The sequence below is a fragment of the Cyanistes caeruleus genome, chromosome 2 (genome assembly GCF_971803275.1).
Source record: "Cyanistes caeruleus chromosome 2, bCyaCae1.hap1.1, whole genome shotgun sequence".
Lineage (NCBI taxonomy): Eukaryota > Metazoa > Chordata > Aves > Passeriformes > Paridae > Cyanistes > Cyanistes caeruleus.
Window position 1 is genome coordinate 117877373 of NC_141702.1, and position 21788 is coordinate 117899160.

Below are 21788 nucleotides of genomic sequence, written 5' to 3' on the forward strand. Positions count from 1 at the left end.
ACACCTCAAACCTCTTGACTTGAACTGTGCTCTTTTACCTGTAATCATCTGTTTGCATCAATCTCCAATTTGGCTCCATTCAGTCTTCATACAAGCCACTGTTACTTTTTACCCTTAAAATGGTACTTCCACTGCTCCTTCACTTTCTTCAACCATTACATCATTTCTCCCTCATTTCACACCCAGCCCCATGAACATGAAGCCTAATCTAGTTGCTTTTGGTTCCCCAGTTCCCCCTTGATGCTCATCTTCATAACCACACCATGAAATTTAATCTCTTCCTGGCCCCTCTCTTCACATTTCCATCTCTAGAGGGGACTCCCCTGGAACCCGATCAGCACTAACGCCTCCCACGGGCTTCAGGGAGGCAGGAATTCACCTAGAAATCACCTGCTATCAGTACAATCAGCTCTGTCATCAATAGTCACCTTTCAAAAGAACAAACTTGGCCAGGCTTGCATAGTCACATACCCTTGTCCCATCTCCCCTTTGGGCTCTGCCCGGCCTTCATGTACAGCACAGTCCAAGAAAAGAGGAATCAAGGCTTGATTCAGCCCATTCAGCTTGTGCCCTGACACAGACTTAGGCTGAGAGTCTGTGCAAGCCTCTACTCTTGCCAACAGCCCACACAGTTCCTTGTTCAATTGGCAGAGTGATGAAAAAATGAGTCTGGCACCATCTCCATTTCCTGCATTCCCTAACCAAATCTGGCACTGTGATAGTCAAAGGGAAACCTTCTTTGCTTCTTCCCTTAGTAATTCTGGCTCCAGGGCTGGACCAGCTTCCACAGTTGCTTTATGCAATAGAGACTCACTCTGCTGCTCAACACATGACTGCCAACACTCTCCTTCTCCAACTTTCCCTCTTAAAGGGCTTTTGTGCCTTTTAAGATGAAACATCTCGTATTTGTCATATTTCACTACTTCTCTATTCGCTTCCTGCTGTGATTCCAGAGACTCCATTTTTGGGCTCCACATTGGTTTTTTTATACTTGCACACTGCAAACACAGATACACAGCCTCTGCTCCTGGGCAGGAGGATGGCAAGCACTCGTAACTAACTTCCCATTTAAATGTAAGCTTTCTCCTCTAATCCCAGCTCTGACAGACTTCCTCCAGACTGAAAGAGATCAAGGAAATACTGGCAACTCAAAGATCAGATAGGGGACCTGAAATTCTTTTCTCTTACCCTACCTGTCTATGGGTCTCCTTTGTCCAACCTATGAAAGCTACTGCCCAAGTGGTTCCATTCCAGCTCCCCAGTCTCTGTCCTCATCCCTGCTTTAATCGCAGCTCTCCGGGCTCCTCTGAATCCCTTCACTCTGGATTTCCCAACCCACCACCCATGGTGCAACCACCCAACTCATCATCACTGCAGACGCTCTGAGGACACAATTCCCCTTTCTCAGTTCATTTTTAAGTTCTGACTTCACACACTTCACGCTGGTGTCCTTTGCAGAGCCCACCTGCCGCATCACGGGCGATGGTTCGCTCGTGCAAAGCGCCTTCTTTCATGTTGTGCCCAGCAACGTTTCAAAGCCTTTCCACGTTCTGTAGGCAAATTCCTTCAACGCTCTCCCAAAATCTGTGCTGCAGTCCAAACCGTAAAACCAAACCCACGTCACCTAACTAAGGAAGCAGAGCAAACGTGCATACAGAGAAAGCTGCTAATGAGTGGCTCCCAGAGCTCGAGTCTTCACTGCGTCCCCTCTAGCAGTACTTTGTAAACCACCTCTGCACCTTCTCCTCTTTTTGTAAACCAAATCTTTTCGTGACCAGGAGCAAGTAACTCTTTTCCCACTCCGCTGCAACTCCATTTGCATGCCAAGGAAAGAATCCCAGAAGGTGAGATGAAAAGCATTGTATTTACTGTGCAGAGTCCAACACATAGCTACGAGCACCACGGTAACGTGGGCAATGGTAATTCCCGGATAAAAGCGGTGTTTACCTGGATGGAAGGGAAGGTCTTATTGTTTTCAGTACTGTGTTCTCCTGGAATGCTGCCTGCTGATCTTCCCTCACATTTGTATCTGAAACGCATGCCCCTTTGCCTGGGTTGCTCAAATATTTCAATGTAGGGCTCAGGGCCACCTTAAAAATAAAATATTTTCAAATGTTAGGACACAGTAGAGCTTAAAAAGCAGCAGAAGATGCAAGAATTAGAATTTCTAGACTCCTGTTATACATTACCATTTTTCCACTTGGTCTACCTTATCAGAAAATCTACTCTACTTTATTTTTATGTACATGGACATGTTGAAGGTGGGGTACAAGGGGAGAGAACAGATTTGGATGGATCCATGGTACCAATGCCACAGAAATAATTAGCAAAAAAAGACACCCTTCCCTCCATTTCATCTAGAATGTAGCTTCTTATAACCATCATAGAAGATGTGTCTGATGAAAGAAGACTTTGTACAACAAAACCCAAATCGTTATTTTGAGGGAATGCTTAACATTTTTAGGAATAATGCAGTTTTAAGAATGGCTGTCCTCTCCAAGCACTGGTGCTGTCAACTGCTGTGCTCTCTTAAGCATCCTCTGAAAGTGAAGATTTTTGCTCAGAATTGATTGATTTAGCTCCTATCACAGTGCAGCAGAAACTATTCAAATTATGCAAAAAAAACCCCACCCTACTGGGAGGAATACTATCACTGTGAGCTCAAAAAATACCTGATTGCTCGTATTGAATTCTACATTTTGAGCTGCCCATCTCCCATGGGGCTGGTTTCTAGTTGCAGTATCTCCCCAGACAATGAAACCTCAGAAAAGCTATTGAGCACTTGTCAGAAGGGAGGTTTCCAGAAAACACAAAGTGATAGATGAGAATAAGAGACAGCAGAACTCTTAAATGGGGGGGTTAGAAAGATGTGAACTTGGCAAGAGTCTAAGTACTTTTCAAGTGATGTTTTATTACCAGACAGTAACAAGCTATTTAATATATCTCACCAAGAACATCAAACAGGACAGTCAATCAAACAGTGACAACAGTGGGATGGCATGTGAAAAACAAACAGAGGCTGAGTAAATATTGGTGAAGTTGAATCATCACAGTGCTACACGATCAGAAGAACGTAGCTTATGGAAATGTCTACTGAGCTCTCTGTCATCTTCATATAATGGCATCCTCCTCAAGCAAGGCTGAGCATCACAAACAAACAGGACAGACAATATCCTGTGGCACAGCACCGAGAAAAAAGTGCTTGGACTTCAACATAATAAGCAAAACAGTTATTAAATATATTGAAAGTGCTGAAAGGGTAAAAGAACCCCTACTTCCTTTTGCCCAAGGTCTATGCTGCCTGTGAATCCACAGCACACAGGTTTTGGCAAAGAGGTGGATTCCAACCCTAACTCCATAATAAAGGCTTCTCTTTTGCTGCACCTACAATGGTTTAGGCACCCCTACCAACACAAGGCTTGAACTTTATCCCTGGGATTTGCTGACCGCAAAACATTTCCAGCGCTGCAGCAGTTCATACCCAAAGTAGGAAAATATTATAACCTAAGAGATAAAGTAATCAAGAGCAGCAGAGAAGGGATGGATGGAAAGAACAGCATCTGAGACATCACCTCAGTCTGACCTGAAAGCACATTTATCTGTCCCACACCTACAGGCAGCGGTGTGACTGCATCCACCACCGTGTGAGAGCAGCGCTTGTGCTGGGATGGTCTTCAACAACGGGAGCCTCTGCAAAACCTTCACAAGCACAATGCACTTCCACTTCAGACTGTGCTTGGGGTCAAAACCTTTGGGAACTGTGGTTGAGGACTCTTTACAGACCTTTCTAAAAGTCAGTCAAAATGCAGCTTCTAAACTGATCACCTCCCATCAGGTAGATTTTAAATACCTTTCTTATCACCAGCCATGAGCTGTCACATTAAATACAAATTAGCCACTAGTCAAGGTGCAGTTACTCAGGATCCCTTTTCTGGATACTTCCCCACTCTCTACCTAACTCTCCTTTAGAGGAGCTTTGCATATTTTCTCTTTCTGGAAAACAAGCAAGTCCAGGAAAAGGGAAGGGGAAGGCAGGCATTGATGACAAAAAAGCCTAGAAATGATGTAAAGCTGGTTTCAGGGAGAGCAGAAGTCTGAGCTTCTCACAAAACCACACTCACACATTTGTGTATGGCTATTTTAACTTTCACACTTCAATTTACTTATGCTACTGCATTGATCAGCACAAACACAAGTATCCATATACTAAATTAAAAATCTGTTTTACAAGTTAAAATGACATTACAGCAAAGTGCCTACTAATCTCCTGACTGGGAGATTCTCATGCTTACATAGCTGCTAAGCAGACGTGCAGGACACCCACAGACTTCGTATTTGTCAAAACTAGCCAGAGCCTCGCCACTCGAAACTACAAGAGCGCAGTCACTCGAGGTCTTTAACTCTTGCTGCTTTAACCAACGATTTCCCTTCATGTTCTATTAATATTCACTTGAGAGGGCTATTTTCTCACCTCTCAAGAGCCCTTGATTTTAAAACTCTGGGCTCAGTGATCTTTACAGGGCTGTGGTTGAAGCAAATGTGACTGAAGGTAAACCCACCGCTCGGCAGCAGGTGTGCTTGTGGGAAAGTAAAGCTCGGTGACGCGGCAGCCTCCAGAGATTAAACATTAAACTTCATTTGGTCTTGGCTGCCTCTCTCTCTATTCAAGAATCACGTTATCATCTCTGCTGTGATTATCAGTGTCATCACGTTTTTGTGTAGAGAGGAAACACACAGAAGTGTTTGTGCAGATGAGGGGCATTACCAACACCCTGCAGCCGAGTGTCCAGTGTTCCCTATTTCTGTAAATCAGCAATGTGCTTGTGAAGTGGCACAGCTTAACTATTTCACAATCTGCTCTCACACACACACAGAGTTCTGTTAGCTCCCACAGAGTCACTACAGACCTGTCCTCAGGTCTCACTTTGCTTGTCAAACAAATCTGAGATACGCCAAAACCCAAACTCTCGCTAATTCTGGAAGAGAAATGCACAACTACTCATATTTATTACCTGCCTGCCCACAACTACTCCATAAAGCATTTGAAATAGGAGAAAAGAAAAAAAAAAATAGCTAATCCTTCATCTAAGTTCTTAAGAGTTTAATTTGTCTTTGTAATTAATTCTAATTGCCTATACACATGCTAGCAATAGAAACGTTGTGCTACACATTATAACCTGCCTGTCAATCTTTTATTATTGAATTGCTTTTTCCCCCTCCTGCCCTGAATACAATATTGAATACTTTTAAAGAGAATATGGGAGATCAAGTGTCCCAATTATATATGCAAGGAAAAGAGGTAAAAGCAGTGACAGCTCTGAGAGTTCAGCAAGGAAAAGAAGCAGAAGCAGTGACAGCTCTGAGAGTTCAGCCAGTTATGCTCATCCAAGAACTAAAGGGTGTTTTATTCTCACATTTTGAGCAATACGAAGAGGAACAAAAGGACAATCCCTAAAACTCGGAGCAGACTTTCATCAGACCTCTCCATGACAAGAAATCCATGTTTTAAAGTTCAACACAGCCTGTGCCATGAGGGAGGAAGTGTGACACGCTGCCACCAAGCAAAGTGACAGCCCGCTCAAGGGTTCTGCCTCATTCCTTTGCTCCAAGCAAGCAGGCTCTGGAGGAACTGCCCAATTTGTCATTTTCTCGAACAGCCAGGGTGCCCCCGGTGAACAGACTCTCCATCGACATCTGCATGTGAAAGCAGAGCAGCTGTGGGTCTTTGTGGAAGATGTGAAAGTATCACCCGAAACCCTCCGGCCCGAGGTGACTGCAATGAGACCCAGCTGGGAGAAGTGTCACCCTTTAACTCTGATGTCACTGCTCTGAACAAATCCCTGGCGGCCCTAAGTCTGTCATTTCTAAAAAAGCAAGAATCTATCCACTTGTAACCTTCTGCAACACCTCAGGCAAAGAGGGGGGATACTGAAAGCTTTGTTACAGTACACCCCGGTTTAAGTAAAAGAAACTGGAAACCTAACAGGATTTGATTTGGAAACGCAGTAATTTACCTACGGCCCCATAAACTGCACAAATTCTAACAGAGACCAAACAACGCTCATTAACTTCCTCTTTACTATCGTGTTACATTACAAAACGGCAACTAAAAGAAAAAGAGAAAAAAAAAAAAAAAAAAAAAGCACACGAGAAAAGCTAGCTAGTACCAGGAAGTTATAAACTTCCCCCGCTGAAAAAATTCCTTATCTGCTTCCTAATTACACTGAAAATACATAAAGACGCGAAGAAAAAAAAACCCCGAAACTTCTCTCTCTTCATTGTTGCCGATCTAAAATACATCCTAACATTTAAAGCACAACACCGGCTGTTTTTTCTCCACGTCGATTGTTAGCACACGTATATTTATCAGGAGTGAAAGTTCGTAGCTTGCTAAGTGGGAACAGAACACACACACTCTCAGGTTCTGAAAAGCAGCTTTGCCTAGAAATACTATTCTAATTAGTATAGCCAAGTTTTAAATTTAGGGTTTTTTTTTTAACCCTAAGATACCAGAGAGACCGAAAGGATGACGAACTCGGTCTAACTTAGCCTCTAGAAACTTTATTGTGCTTTTTGTTGCAATTACTCAAAGCGCGATCCCTTATCTGCATTACTTTGCATTTGTGCCATCACTATTTCTCATTCATTTGCATTCTCACAGCCGAGTTCCGATGTAAACGGGATCCTGACGAGCATCACCCAACCTCCAGCCTGTTGCCTGCAGCCCAAACACCAGACCCCCGCGCCTATTTGACACCCAGCCGCTTCCACTCCGCAGTTTTAAGACTTAAGAGAAGAAGCAGAAGCGCCTCCTAAGATGCCCCCGCGCCTGGCAGCAGCAAGCCGCGGCTGCTGTAGCCCTGCGGTGCCACCAGCCCAGCCGAGCGGCCCCGGGGCCGCCCCCGCCCGTCCCCGCCGCTCACCGGCCATGCTGACAGCTCCGCTCCGGCCTCTGCGCCGCGGGGCTCCGGCCCGGGCCCGCACACCTCGCAGGGACTCAGCGACGGCCGCGGCTGCCGGGCTCGCCGCCCTTTTCAGGGGGAATTTCCCGTGGGGCGGAGGAGCGCCGAGCCGCGGGGCGGTGCCGGGCCGCCCCCGCCCCGCCCGCCGCCCCGGGACCCCGCTCCGGGCACCGCGCTCCCCTCCGCTCCGGCCCGCCGGCACACGGCACAGAGAAACAAAGTTCAGCTCGGATTTCACCCACAGCCTCTTTCGCTCCATAGCCTCACCCTTGCAGAGCATCGCTCCTACACCCCCCGCTCTCCTTACCCATCTTTTTCTCGGTTGCATGGAGCCTGCTGTCAGCCCAGAGAAGGGAAAACAGTACTGCAGCCTTCCAGCGCCTACCTAAGCCCCCTATGGGGTTTATAAGACGGACAAGGACAGGCTTTTACCACGGACTGTAGTGACAGGACGAGGAGGAATGGCTTGAAATGACAGAGGGCAGGGTTGCATTGGATACTGACAAGGAATTCTTCACCGTGAGCGGGGTGAGGCAGTGGAACAAGCCCACCCGGGGAAGCTGGGGATGCCCCATCTTTGGAAGTGTTCTGGGCCAGGCTGGATGGAGCTTGGAGCAGCCTGGTCTAGTGGAAAATGTTCCTGCCCAAAGCAGGGGGTTTGGAACGAGACAGGCTTTGAATGCCCTTTCCAGCCCATTCTGTGATCCGGTAACTAAGCTGTACGTACTAGGGATAGACCAACATTGCAGGTAAGGTAAGGTAAGAACTAGTCACCAACAAGCTGATTTAGTCACAATGACCAGCTCTAAATCTACCAAGCCTTCAGAGCACCCCAGATCCTGAATCTCCCAGCTTGGCACCGACACAGCGAGATGAGGTGAAGGAACACTGGGAACAGCCCCAAGTTTGGACCAGGTGGAGAGGTCAGTAACAAACAGATCTGGGGGAAAATTTAGAAAAACACCTGAAAAAAGAGGAACACAAAGGAACAGGAAGGCCACACCTAGCTGTGGTGTAAGACTCCTTAGTTAACAACAAAATTTAAATTTTTTTTCTTAAATCTTTAATCTGGAGTGGAATAAACTGTCCCATGTGAAAATGCAGTTTAATCAATTAGCATCCCTGAAAAAGAAAGATTAATAAAATAAGAAAAGCCCAAAGGAACATTCAAGTGAGGTACAAAACAAACAGGTTTTTGCTTTTTTTCCCCGCTATCCTATTTCTAAAGCTAAGGTTATTGGAATGTACAGAAATGAAGCACAGCTGAAAATGCTGTTCTATTATCTGCAAATTCATACACTAAGCCATGTAACTAAGCAGAAGAGGCTGCCAAATGCTTATTATTCTTCCTGCTCTGTAGTCCATCTCAACAGGACTTTTCTTTATAACCTTAGTTTTGCTCAGCTATCCTCATATTTCCTATAAACAAAAATTATCTTTCTCCACCCCACAAGCAAAACTTCCCTCATTAAAGATTCATGGTTTGTCACATGGTAGGATTGGTGTACCCCTGTCAAACTTGTAACTGAAATTGGAGTGGAAGAATCCTAGGCAGAACACAGGATAATCAAAATGTCTGTGACATTAGCCTTGGATGATTAAAGAGAAGAAAAAAATACGTTATTCAGATGTTATAATAAAATAATTCCAGGAGTGTGGGTTAGTTTCTTGTCAGAAGAACGTAATTTCTTATTTTCTTTCCCACAAAAAAAAAGCCAAAACAAAACAACACAAAAGATACAAACCAGCAGTGTCCTGAAAGTATAAGAAATTCAGACTGGACTTGTATGTCTTCAGGGATTTCTTGGATTCCCTATGATTGATAATATATAATAAAGCAGTCAAGTGGATCCAATATTTTAAATCAAACCTAAACTTTACCTACATCAGCACACATGACCCCAAAGCATGAAACTGACAAAGAGACCACAAATAAAATTGTGCTGCTCTAAAACAAAAGCAGCCAACAGGAAAATGCACAGCCTGAGTTCTCTCTGCTAAGTGCCTCATCTAAACAATCAGCTTGTCAGCAACTCATATTAGAAGATACTTTTGTTTTTTAATTGATCACCTTGTGGGGCAAGTTTTGTACAAGTATTTATTCACAGGGTTGAACAGCCAGAGAAATGTTCCCAATTTGGGGGCATCCCTGCAGATCACAGAGGTTCATCTGGACAGGATTTTTAAAAGCAAAGGGGTGCAATTCCCATGGGGTACAGCTGAAGCTGTAGATGTGAGTTTTGAGTTTGGATGTAAAGCAAGTTGTGAGTACAGATGTATGAAGTGACTAAACACTTTCCCTTACTTCTCCTCAGGCTGGTTTTCCAAAACTCTGATAGTATAAACTGTAGCATCTCAGAAAGAATTAGTTTTGTTGCTTCCCTAAATACAATTTATATCCCTAGCTACCACCTATTTCTCCAGCCCATGACACTACTGAGTAAACACTGACCAAGGAGGCTGTGGTTCAAAACAGAAGTATCTTCTGATTTCTTCAGAAGGGAACCTTTATTGTGGGGTACACAATCTAAACCGATGTGAAATTAAGGGCAGTATTCCAGGCAATACAAATACTGTGTTATGACTAAAACATAATAAACATTCCCTACTTTTCCCCAGTTCTTTTGAACTAATTCTTAGGGCTTGCAGGAACAGGCTACTCTGAGATAATCCTTAAGATTGCACGTTCAAAATTGAGGTGGTATCTCACATACACACCAGCATCTTTGGTACAAAATGCTCCTTCGTATTATTTTTAAGAAAAAATATGAATGGATTGCACTTTTCATAGCATCCCAAAAACTTAATCTCTCTTCATTCAAATAAAACAACTTGTGATAAGAGGACAACCAACCATGGGAAGAGTTTCATTGTGTAAAATTGATGAGCTCCCATCATCAGAACACACAGACTAGATCTGGCTCAGGAAGATCCTGGACAAAGTGACTGGAGGAAGAACAGCATGAAAAACAGGATGTTTTCTTGATGGGTTTTCTTTAGCAGTAGCCATAAGCCAATGGCCAGGGAAAAGCACAACAGAAGCTTTTAGTTTAAGACCAGCATAGCTGTTTTATAAAACATTCATGTTCCTAAACTCTATGGGAACCAAAAAGCCTTCCCAAGAAAAAGACAAAAACCCAAGTAAATTAAAGAGGTTTTACAGAAAGCCATGCAACCATGAGGATATTCCTCTGTCCCTGACTACCCCGCATGCAGTTCTGCTCCGCTGCAATCGGAATCCCCGGCACAGGGATTATCCCAGGAGAGTGAGGTGAACTAGAGGATTGCAGTATAGCTTTGGCAATCACAAAAACCTCATCAGCAACTGCCATGAAATGTAAGAACATGTCATAGCTTTGGGTATATGCAGATCTCTGCAAAAACAGGACGGAATTCCCCTCCTGCAGCATTGCATAACAAAAGCCAGGTGCTTCACTATTATTTTTGTCAGCTGACTTTGGCTATAGCCAGAGGCGAGATACCAGAATTCTTAGGCCAGTCTGATCCAGTGCTTCACTTCCTGTCTTCCAGTTAAAGCAAGTGCTTTAAGATTCCATTTCTCTCCACTTATCAAGTCCAAGGACGAGTCCTACCCTGTTGCTTTTCACTGGCTGCTGTGCTAGCACAGTTAACACCTACATTGCTATGAGGAATAAAGCTCCCTGCTCTGGCAGGGAACGGTAAAGAGGAGGGATAAAAAGCCAGCACTAAAACCTCCTGCAGCCAAGGACTGAGTGTTTGACATGGCATTTGTCAAGCCTAGAGCGGTGCTCAGCTCAGGCATTGCTCAATGAAGCTGGCTGTGACAGGAGAGCAGCACAGGCAAACTGTTAAGTCTTTATTTCCTGTTCCCAGCTATCTGACTTCGATCAAAGATAAGGCCCTTGTCACTGGCCTGGTTAAGCAGACACTAAGGCACTTGCAGCATATGGCTCCCTAATAAGGCACATCATACTAGGAATAAGAATAGTATTAATAAAATCACTCTCTTGTCTCCTTAAAAAATAAAGTTAAGTCCTATTTTCTTGTCCACTCTATCTGAAGCCTCACCTACTGCCAGGTTAGAAATTTCCAACCCTCTATGCTTCAGGAAACCTTTAGCTGTTTGAAGTATATGTTTTAATCCCAGAGGTGTCTTACTTAAACACTATCAGACCTTTTGGTGGTTAAAGCTTTTGTGGTTATTGGTCCTGAGGAAGGTTCCAATGAAGAAGCCATTCTCAAAAAACTCATGGCTTCCAGATTAATGTTAAACTCAAAGGCTGTTCCAGTCATTCTGCTGGAAGCGTTCCTGTACCACACTCTAAGTTTGTTTGACATAGAACAATGCTACCTGTGCCTCCCTCAAAACAGGGTGGAGAGAAAAGAAATGCTAATAGAGAAAGGCTGGTCTTGTGGATAAGGTGCAAGGCTGTGATTCAGAAGACTGGAATCTGGCTCTTGGCAAGTCAGCCTTTCTACTCTTAGGCAAGTTGTTTAATTCTCTAAGCCTCAATTTCCCCAATAAAAATCAGAGAAGATACTTCCTTGCTCCCACACTTCTGCCTTATTCACTCATGATGCAACTTCTTCAGGGAATGAGCCACTCTATTACGTGAAAGTGCCAAGCACAAAACAATGATAGTTAAATGAACACTGGAGTAGTGTCAGATAAAGACAGCGTCCCCTCCCTGTCTCCTTCCATCCAGGTGACTCCTGAGCATTCCTGCACTGTTCCAAGCACTCCTTTGGAGATACAGGAACATGCAGAAAAGTAACCTGGAGGGAACAAGATTATTGTTTGGGTTTTTTTTCTGCTGGCGGGCTCAGTTTTCCTCCTGGAGCCAGTTCCATGTACAATCACAGGAACGACTCTGCCAGCAGGAAGGAATGTGGTGGCACCAAGGCCAGAACAAGTTTCTGGAAGACAAATTTGGGCAGAGGTGCCTGCTTCCTGAGAGAGTGCTAACGTCATGGAACTGTAGCATAACACTGTATTTTTAGCCTGAGAAATTGATAAACCTCCCTGAAATTTCTAATTCACACTCCTTCCTTTCCAGAGTTAGTATTCAGAGCAGAGCTCCTCATGCACTTTCTTCCCCAGCCCTCTCAAGTGTTTCCTATTCTCTTCTACTCATCCCAGTGCTATAAACACATCCCACAGTTTGGGTGTTGCATTACTTAACAGAGAAAAAACTTCAAATGTTTGTTGGCAGGCAAAGAAAAAGATGGAGCAGTGTTTTCATTTTCCACTGTGCTGCATAAAAGCCTCTCATTACAGTGAAGCTGATTAGTGACCTCTGAAGTGGTCACACAGCCAGGATTCATCTGAGGCAGCAGAGCTGCAGGGAGAGAACTTAGGGAAGAGATGAGCTCAAGCTGAGCAGAAGGAGTTAAGTCAGCAGAAAACAACCTTTTTTCAACCCAGAATTTTTCAAAATAGATTACCTCTATTAGCCAGATCACTGTGGCTGCTTTCAAAGGGAAGCCACAAAACATAAGGAGGCAGAAGGAAGGATAGGAATTGTCCCTTTGGCAACAGCAAGCTGTTAAAGTACCTTGGATTATAATGAAAACTGCATAAAAATATACAGGCAATGTATGCCTAAAGTAATTCTGCTTCTCCCCCAGACTCCAGCACACACCAGCCAGTCATCACGCACTGGATCCACTATCCACAGGATAACAATTGCTCATCCAGTTTTTTATTACAGGACTTCCCTTTTTCCTCAGGGCTCACAAGGAGTTTAAGCTACTTAACATCCCCTTGAGCTTCAAGAATCTCAAAAGATTGTATCTACAGCCAATAATCAGAATCAATTAGGTTGGAAAAGACCTTTGAGATCAGAATCCAACCTTTAGCTGAACATTACGTTGTCAAGCAGACCACGGCAGTGAGTGCCACCATCCAGTCCTTCCTTGAATACCTGCAGGGTTGGAGAATCCACCACCTCCCTGGGAAGCCAAACTCAATATCCAGTCACCCTTTCTGTGAAGAAATTCTTCATAATGTCCAACACAAACACTGGTGCTGCTTAAGACTTCTGTCCTATCGCTGCTTGCCTGGGAGAAGAGCCCCACCTGGCCACAACCTCCTTTCAGGGAGCTGCAGAGAGAGACAGGTGACACCTTAAAGAGGTGAAAAAGGTACCCTGTTTCAGTACAGCCCCACCAGATATATCTCCTCTTAATTTGAAGTCTCATACCTTAATTTTCAACCTCTAATGCAATGACTCCTGCAGTTCTGATCTGTACAGTTATAGGATCACACCCAGGAATGACAGAAAGTGACACCACTCTTCAGGCCAAAAGTAAACACGTAACACCTTTTACACATCAAGTCCTCCTACACATGCAAAGCAAGCCTGCAGTTTGTAAATTGGCCACTACACATCTTATCTGGCCCTGCATTAGCCCTTTCTTACAGACTGCCCGGGGCTGTGTGTCACAGGTGCCACCTCACCGTGCAAAGCCTTACCAGCAGTCGGTGGCCACAATCAACTCGGAGTAAGCCACCACCAGGCTGCTCACCCTGCTGCTGTCTGCACCTTGTGCCTGTGCAGCCAATTTACTGCCATGCTGCACTAAAATAATGTAGATTTATTAACGAGGCCTACATCTTTGTAAGGCTATCATTATTAGTCTGAGCTTTCTGAATGACAGGGTTGAAAGCCCTTGATTTCTCATCCAGAACAGTGATGAGTTTTGCTATTTCATTGTCTTGTTCATTTGGCAGTTACTACATGACCTGTCAATTTTGCTTTTAGGACATTTGGGGAAAGTTCGACATTATTTTTTTAATCAATGTTGTGGTTAACCTCTCATATAACAATGAGTTTGATAAATACTCATTCACCTGCACAGGATTTCCACTTGCAACCCTTAATATTGTTGAAAACAGATCAAATCCAAACAACAACCTCTGGGTTTTCAATCTGAAATATTGTGCCTTAGTTACCATGTATCAGGCACTGTGAGACTCAGAGCATTTTCAGATGCCTGAAAAAAATACTCCATGCACTTACTCACTGTATGCAAGTAAAGAATACACATATCAATCTGATTTTTTTTTTTAATTAAAAAATATAATATTTTAAACCAAGAAGAAGACTACTTCTTCAAGAGATCTCTTGTGCAATACACATCCAAAAAAAAGGAACTGAACTGATTTTTTGCTTGGTGCAGTGGAAATAATAGCTCTAGACACAGCCTATTGAATGGAAACACAACATACACCACAAGCTGCTTCTGGCAAGTACATGCAGGAACCAGAAGAGGGAGAAGGCCTAACCCAAGAAAGAGCTGACAGCAGCCAGTGGCCAAAAGGATTAATTAGAACAAAGGCAATGTCATATATAAAGCTGAATATAAAGAACAGGCAAATGCTTTATGGAACGGTTCCTTAACAGGCAGATGTAAAAAAGACAAATTATTAAAGTCACTGATGTCCCAGCTCCACTTCTGATTGTTTTCCAATGAGACACAGGGGTGGAAGTCAAGTCAGCAGTGCTGAAAGTCAACCTCTTCAGTTCTCTGCTCCTCAAAGGCTGAGACAGGCACCTGCTACCTAAAGCTTTCCCCTGTGCCAGCCCCGTGGATTCTAAGATAATTATTACAGGCTCCAGGATCAAAAGAGCAGAAAGTAAGGAATGGAGGACATTTGGATTAAAGTCCCACTGGCTTTACTCCTGGTTGTCACAGCAGATGGTCCCTTAAGGCCCTTGATACCACTGCCATAATTATAGTGAGCAACACCTTTGGCTTTGTGGTGTCTCAATAAAATGTCCCTCATGGGGACCACCACGATTTCCTCACAGGGCACACAAATCCTGCTTCCCCCACTGCTCCCATACTCCTGCTTTTCTGCTTCTCCCAGAACAAGAGGGTCAAGATGTCCATGTGCAAGGCAGAGAACTGTAGTCTCTGTGTACTATCTTGAGCTCTCATCTCCAAGAAAAGTAGCCAAAGAGAGCTGACTGTGCCTTTTCCAGGAGCTTCCATTAAAAGGAAACCTGCATAAATAACCATCGGCGTAAATGAAATTAAACTGAGACCAACGTTCCCACTGAATTTCAAAAGCATTTCTCTCCATATACATAATCATTTGCTTTAAAAAAAAAAAACAGAACAGATAAAAAGCCAAATCTATAGGTCTAAAGAAGTTTGTTACTTTTAAAAAATAATACAGCCACTTCAATTTTTCTTACCACCTTCTCTTACCCTGCAAAATCCTGCGAGTTAACTAATCCAGGTTTAATTCCACTTCAAAGTTTCAGAGATACTAGAGACTCAGAGTTCAGTAAGAGAGAAACCAAATCTGTTCCCAAAGGCATGGATGCTATAGAGAAGTGAATTCTGTAGCTGGCTGATTCCAGGAGATTCAGACATGGTAATAGCAGAGACACTTGCCTAAAGTAAAACTGGCTACCACACTTAATTAATATTCATTATACTCCACACCCCCTATAAACAGCCTGCAGAGAGACTGTTGCAATGGTGAGATTGGCAGTGAGAGCTGATTCACATCCAGAGACTTTTACTGCCCCAAGTCTTTCAAACTTACCCGACCCACCAAGTGAGACTATGGCTCCCAGGAGAAAGCTGCTGCTGCTGCTGCAAGGAAAGCTTTAATTCCACCTGTCCTTAACTCCTTCATTAATTCCAGCTTTCTTTTCCCCAGTGTTAGACACTTCTGAGATTCAGCTGGAAAGGGCACTGGGCCATCCTGTCTAGACTGTGCTTTTGCCAAGAAAGGTTGAACCAGATGATCTTGAGGTTCCTTTCCAAGATAACATTCCATTCCATGACAGATGCTGTCTTGGATATTGATGCTGCTACCCCTTTTCACCATTTTCACCTGTTTATGTTGAAACTGCCAGGGCTTCGGGACAATTTGGGAGGGATTCTTCATCCTGCCTCTACAGCACAGCAGGATGGTCTGAGACTACAGCTCCTCAGCTGCATGGCAACCCAACCCTTACATGTGATGAACTGGATTCATTTTTGGGTTCCTGAATTCTCTTATGCTACTGCTCCCAATTCTCTTTGCCCAACAGTGGGCAGTGCCTGTGCTCTTGGGGTGCAAAACCCCCCATTAGGAAACAGATCTGAAATAATGACATTAATTCAAGAATTCACGTTGTTTCGCCGCTGGATTTTTTTAAAACTAGAATTTATATTCCTTGTACGTATCATAATTACACATGGTATTGTTTCTGCCTCCTGAATATGCATCTTTAAGTTTCAATGTCAACATAAATACTGGTACAGCTATGCAATTACAGCACTTTTGCTTCTGGAAATATTCCCATGACCTACATCACAAAAAACTCTGGCAGGTGACCCAGTTACTACAGACTTGGTCAGTTCAGGGCTTCACACTTGCAACACGGTTAAAACCATATTTGCAAAACAGCACTGCTGTAACTGGTCAAGTGGAAACCATGTGACCTGACATGTTTTTAATTGTGATGTAGACAGAACTTTTAATTTACATAGCCTAAGACTAGCATATACTTCTGTTCTGATGCCAGAGGACACCAGAAATGTAGGAAGTGAAAAAAAAGAAAGGCGGCCACTTGGATAATTTACTCAGACAATTACTGTCTCATCATTACCATCCCTGCTTAGAAGAATGTTTACCAGTGCCCCTAGAAGAAGAATGGAAAAATAAAATTAAATGTATAGCTGAATGGAACCACAGAATAAATTACATTTAGCATAGCAATTACAGTTTCTCCCAGACTATATGCATTATGAACAGCCTATATTTGTGTGGTCAACAACCATGCCTCAAAAACATCCCTGTAATTAATTTGAAATAACAAAAACCAGGGATAAATAAACATGGTGTTCCTTTTGCTCCCTTTACCAGTGTTTGGCTCCCTACCTACACACAGGCAAGTCCATTCTCTGCAGCTGATGAAGCAGAACTCTCCAGCCAGGAAAGGACTCAAGCATGCTGAGGATGAAGGTGGCAGCAAAAACCTCCTAGAATGATAAAACCCTAATTGATTATGGTTCATAGAAACAATACATAGCAAAGTAGCTACTGCTTAGTTATGTGTTACTAAAGAGCTCTTTTCCCCTCTCCTTAACAGCCATTCTATGCTCTAGCAACCCTGTCCACTTCTCTTTTGCAATATCCTCCCCTTCACAAGCCTCTAACCCACCATTCTTTCAACTTTTGCAAAAGTTACTGGCTGTCTTCCAGCCCAGAGCTTCCCAATGGCATATGCACAGCCCTGCTCTGTGAACAGATGTTTGGTATCTTCATAAACTCCTGGCCCGGCCTCAGTAAGATGGAGGGGAGCCACAATTCTCTGTGGTTCCCTTTACAAGAGAATCTCCATCTTGGCTCAAGCAGAGACTGCTCAACAGCATTATTTGGGAATTTCAGAAAATTCACCCTCCTAAAGCTGGAAGAGGGAAGGGGTACATCAGCTTCTCTCAACTGAGTGTTTTTGCAGCTTTGAGGGGCTTTAAGAAACTTTAATTTATGAAGCAACAGCACATCCTTGGTGCTGGAGACATGCTCATTGTGCATGTTCACTGCACTGGACAAGTTTGATTCTGGGAATAAGTTTATTAAATTTGGGGTCAGGCAATAACACACTCACAGCAATACACAACAGTTAAGAGTCAAGGACCCAGTCACACACCTCCCTTTCAGACAACACTTCCACTTGAGTTGACTGGAATTCTGAGTGATAAAAGTCCATGGCCCTGCAAACAGAACATTCATGTAAGTACTGAAGTATTGTAAGGGAGAAGGATTCCAGAAATTTACTGTAAACTCTGCTATTCTTTCAGAAAGATATAGCAATATACCAGTTCACACATGTAACATTAATAATGTTTTAAAATAAATATGTACACTTAGCATCCATTCTTTTTCTGGAGATACTTCTTAGAAAATAAGTCAGTCTGTTTTTTTTGCAGTTTAACTATCAAGCATTATTGGGATTCCTCCTTAGCACTCTCACTCACCCCCACAACATTAGGACACAAGAACTTACCTGTGAGCACTTAATAAGGTGTTAACTTGCATCTGGCAGTCCTGTGGCACTGTGGGTTGCACTAAAATTATTAGTGACATTTTTTTACGGAGAAATGAAAATAAGCAGGAAACAAATTTATTATTTTTTTATTGCTGTTGTTAGGAAGATAGTCTGAAAGGAAAAGTTGTTTAATTTGCAAGCCTGTAGAAAAGCAACAAGTAAGAATAGTGGGCTATCATCTAAACAGTGGATTAAAAATCAATAGCTGGTGTCAGAAGTCTCTAGAAATACAGAACCCTTAAAACAATCCTTAGCCAGATACAGTAACTTATGCACTGGGAATCCCCATTGTGGGCATAGACAACCTGACTCTAAAGAAAAAGGGTCTCACACATTCAGGGAACTTGGCTTCAGTTTCTGGTCTTAGCCACAAAATTTCTGTCTGGCCCTTCATAAATGGTTAAGCTCTACAACTTGGATTCATCTGTTATAGCAGAAAGAAAGCCTTGGGAAAAAAAATGTATGATACTTAATTCCAGAACTTAATACAAATAAGGAACTTTTGGTGGGAACTCTGTCCAATTATTTTGGATCAGAGGTCATCTTAAACATTGGTACTAGCAGTACCCACTATTTAACAAATAGATTATCCCATGTTTGTCAACAAAACGTCTTCTTAAGAATAGTCAAAAACCAAAACAATGTAAGCTAAAGAAACAGTGACTGAGAACAGGCTGAAGTTCTCATACAAGCAGGAGCTGATGAAATAATGTGGTGTTGCTTAGAAGTCACTGAGAACCTGTGGTTAGTTTCTATTCTGTAGCCTTAAACTTTTCTAAGTAATGGCTTTGCTTTTGTTTGACGTTTTTAGACCTTTGCACAAGGACATACAAAAGTGCAGCAGGGTTTCCCCACTGACATCACAGCCACTGAAATCAGGAGTGACCTTTAAGGTTGAACACAAGATTTGAGTTTGAACATACAAACCTCTTCTTGAGCTCCATGGTTGGGCTGCTGGATAATCCATCTCAGCTTACTTGTTACTGAAAGGTGAACTCAGACCAACTTTAAGTAACCAGAGTCTAGAGAAAATTGAGTTATCACCTTCACTGAATTTTCCCCATTTGAAGTCACAACATGGGAGAGAAAATGAACATGCTGCTGATTACTCATTTCTGTAAGAGGAATTGTATTTAGTAAATTGATTGATCATTTTACAGGCACATACCAAACATTTACCCTGAATTACAGCAAAGTGAACATCTCTGTACTTGCACAATTTACCATCTGGTGTAAGGCAGGATTTATTTAGTGGGTGAACAGAGGAACAGAAACAGGGGATTCCCTGGCCTTCTCATTGCTAGTACTTCACTGCTAGCAACACCGTCATTTTCCTCAAAATACAGTTCCCAGGGGCATATTTTTGTCTCATTTGGTTTTAACTAAATTACTACAAAGAATCAATCTACAGAAAATACCGTTTCCATGATTTTCCAGTTCATGATTTAGCAAATTTGGTAAATGCTTTGAACAAAACCTATACTGGGCTTCTTTACAGACTCTCCCAACACGTTATCCTACATAGCAAATAACACACAGTATTAATTAAAGACCTGTAAAAACATTCAAAGTGAGTGGAAAAAATGAACGTATGCTACACCATCTAAACAAAACCAAAAGTGAATGTAATGACCAGTCACAAGTCTTGCAAGAAAGAGACTTGAGTTTCAGAAATACAATTCAGAGCCAGCTTTCAGTTTCCTGACAGTCTAATGCCTGTTTCATTTGAGAGAGCAGAAATGCAGAAATGTAAAATAGTTGGTACTTCTTTAGGTTAGTTATTAGAAATCTCTGTTGGATTGCTCATTATGACAGGTTTATGCCTTTCTGCTTAAGGCTGTACACAATAAAATGAAAATTCAGTATCAAATCAATAAAAAAGGGAAAACAATCTAACAAAAATCACAGCAAACATCATTCCAAAGCAGCGCTGAAGGCATTTGGCCAATAATTACACATCAAGTGATTCACAAAACCTCAGCTTTTCTTCCTTGTGTGCATGCACTCAGAGAAGGTGGGATAACTTTCTGTTCTGGCCAAGCGACCACACTGGAAAAACAGAGCAGAATTAAAACTGCAGGGATAAAAGAAATTCTAGCATGTTCTAGCTTTAGTACCTACTTGCTACAGCCTTTTATTCTTATCATATCATCATCAACACACATTGTTGGTTATGGCTAGTCCACACTTCCTATTTTAAGGCCACAGTTTCAGTTACTCCCAGTTTGCCAACACCTTTTCTTCACATGATCACATACACTGTCCCTTGAGATGAGTTTTTAAGAAAAACAGAACAAATATGACTCAGTCATTTTTCTACGAATGACCGTGGGGAATGTATGCTTTAACTACATTCAAAGAATTCTTAAGCTTTTAAGAAACTTCTTTGCATTTCAGAAACAGGGACATGAAATTTAGCAAGGAGACCGTGTTGGTATCACTACTGGGATTTTTTGCTCTTCTTTGGAAAAGACTGACCTTGCACATGTTTGCCAGACTTGCTTTTATTAGCTGAAATTCTCAGCTTTCTCTCCACTGCAGGCATGCAGAGAGTGAGATGGACAGTGCCCACAGTAGGCAGCTGATTGCCAGGCTGCCACAGGCTGAAACTGAAACAGGGTAGGTTATTTCTCCTCTGGTTTCAGGACTCACGGGAGTTTTACTCATCATCACCCAGTAACGTGTTACCCAGTTCAAATTCAGAAAGAGGGACTCAGGTGCGAGAGGGAAATGGGAATTATCAGAGAGAAAAGGAAAACAGCCAAGAGTCTGAGGTCAGAAGAAATGAAAAAAAGATGAAGTGCGAATAAGAAACAAGGTTGGGAGAAAACAGCAGGAGGATTCAGACAGTGCCTTCCCAGGAAAGAGGAACTGCCCAAGGATGAGCAGTCCATATCAATTTCTTGAAGGTCAGACAGCTGAGAGTTTAACAGGCTGCACTTTCTGGAATAAGAGAAAAATCAGTCTGCAGGCTAGCGCGTTGTCAGGATCCTCCCACAGTAACACCCGAGGTCCAACAGCAGCGGGCTGTGGGTGTCTCCCCCGGCCGGTGGCAGCAGCCCAGGGCAGCAGTGACGTTCTGAGGTGGCCACAGCAGCGCTGGCACAGCACACGCAGGCAGGAAACAGCCCCGGGCGTGGGACGGCCACAGCTCCCCTGCGAGCCCCGGGAAAGGGCACGCAGCCCCCGCAGCCACCCCGGGGCAGGCAGGCAGGCAGGGAGGGAGGGAGGGAGGGAGGCAGGGAGGGAGGGAGGGAGGGAGGGAGGCAGGCAGGGAGGCAGGCAGGCAGGCAGGGAGAAGGCAGCACCCGCCCGGGCTCTCCAGGAGGAGAGGATTTTTCCACAGGACCAAAGTCCTGATCGTGCCCTAGGGCCACTTGACTGCCTTTGGGACAGGGCTGGGTATTGGAGCCCTTCACCAGCAGGCTCCAACCACGGCTCTTCATTTACTGGAATAACGCACAGGATCACACTCTTTATAAGAAGTGTGATGAGGTAATTACAAAAATACAGCCAGGAGTTTTTGCTGGTCTTTTTAGGCTCAACAGCTTATGTCACTAAGCATTACATAAGACAGGGTTATAGTAAGCCCCCTCTCTCCCTCAGTCAAGTTTAACAAATTTCAAGATACCTTTTTTCCTCTTTGCTTTTTCCTCATTAAGGCAAAAAGTAAGTAGTCTGTTACTTTCTCTCACTTTGTACAGGAAAACCAATTGCTACAGCCAAAATGTAGGTGACTTCACACTAACTGCTTCTTTGCTTGTACCTAATGGGTGAAACCACAGAT

General features: G+C 43.3%; 1 protein-coding gene across 8 annotated transcripts in view; it reads right to left on the reverse strand.

The window, feature by feature from the left end:
* REL (REL proto-oncogene, NF-kB subunit) overlaps window positions 1-21767 on the reverse strand; it is a 44110-nt gene extending 22343 nt beyond the window's left edge. Inside the window, exons 1-7 of one of the 8 annotated variants that reach the window (XM_086875001.1) lie at window positions 21633-21767; window positions 20480-20610; window positions 18929-19116; window positions 17960-18112; window positions 17603-17666; window positions 16831-16931; window positions 1948-2090 (exon numbers count right to left, since the gene is read on the reverse strand). Coding sequence is in view for 6 of the 8 variants with exons in the window: in XM_086874996.1 (XP_086731122.1) it covers window positions 1948-2090; window positions 16831-16931; window positions 17603-17685 (327 nt within the window). In the remaining 2 variants the exon portion in view is untranslated. Of the gene's footprint in view, window positions 1-1947; window positions 2091-6923; window positions 7103-16830; window positions 16932-17602; window positions 18616-18928 lie in introns of those variants that run through there. The other 7 variants (XM_086874999.1, XM_086874998.1, XM_086874997.1 and 4 more) reach the window with 7 other exon arrangements.
* Window positions 21768-21788: the final 21 nt, after the last annotated feature.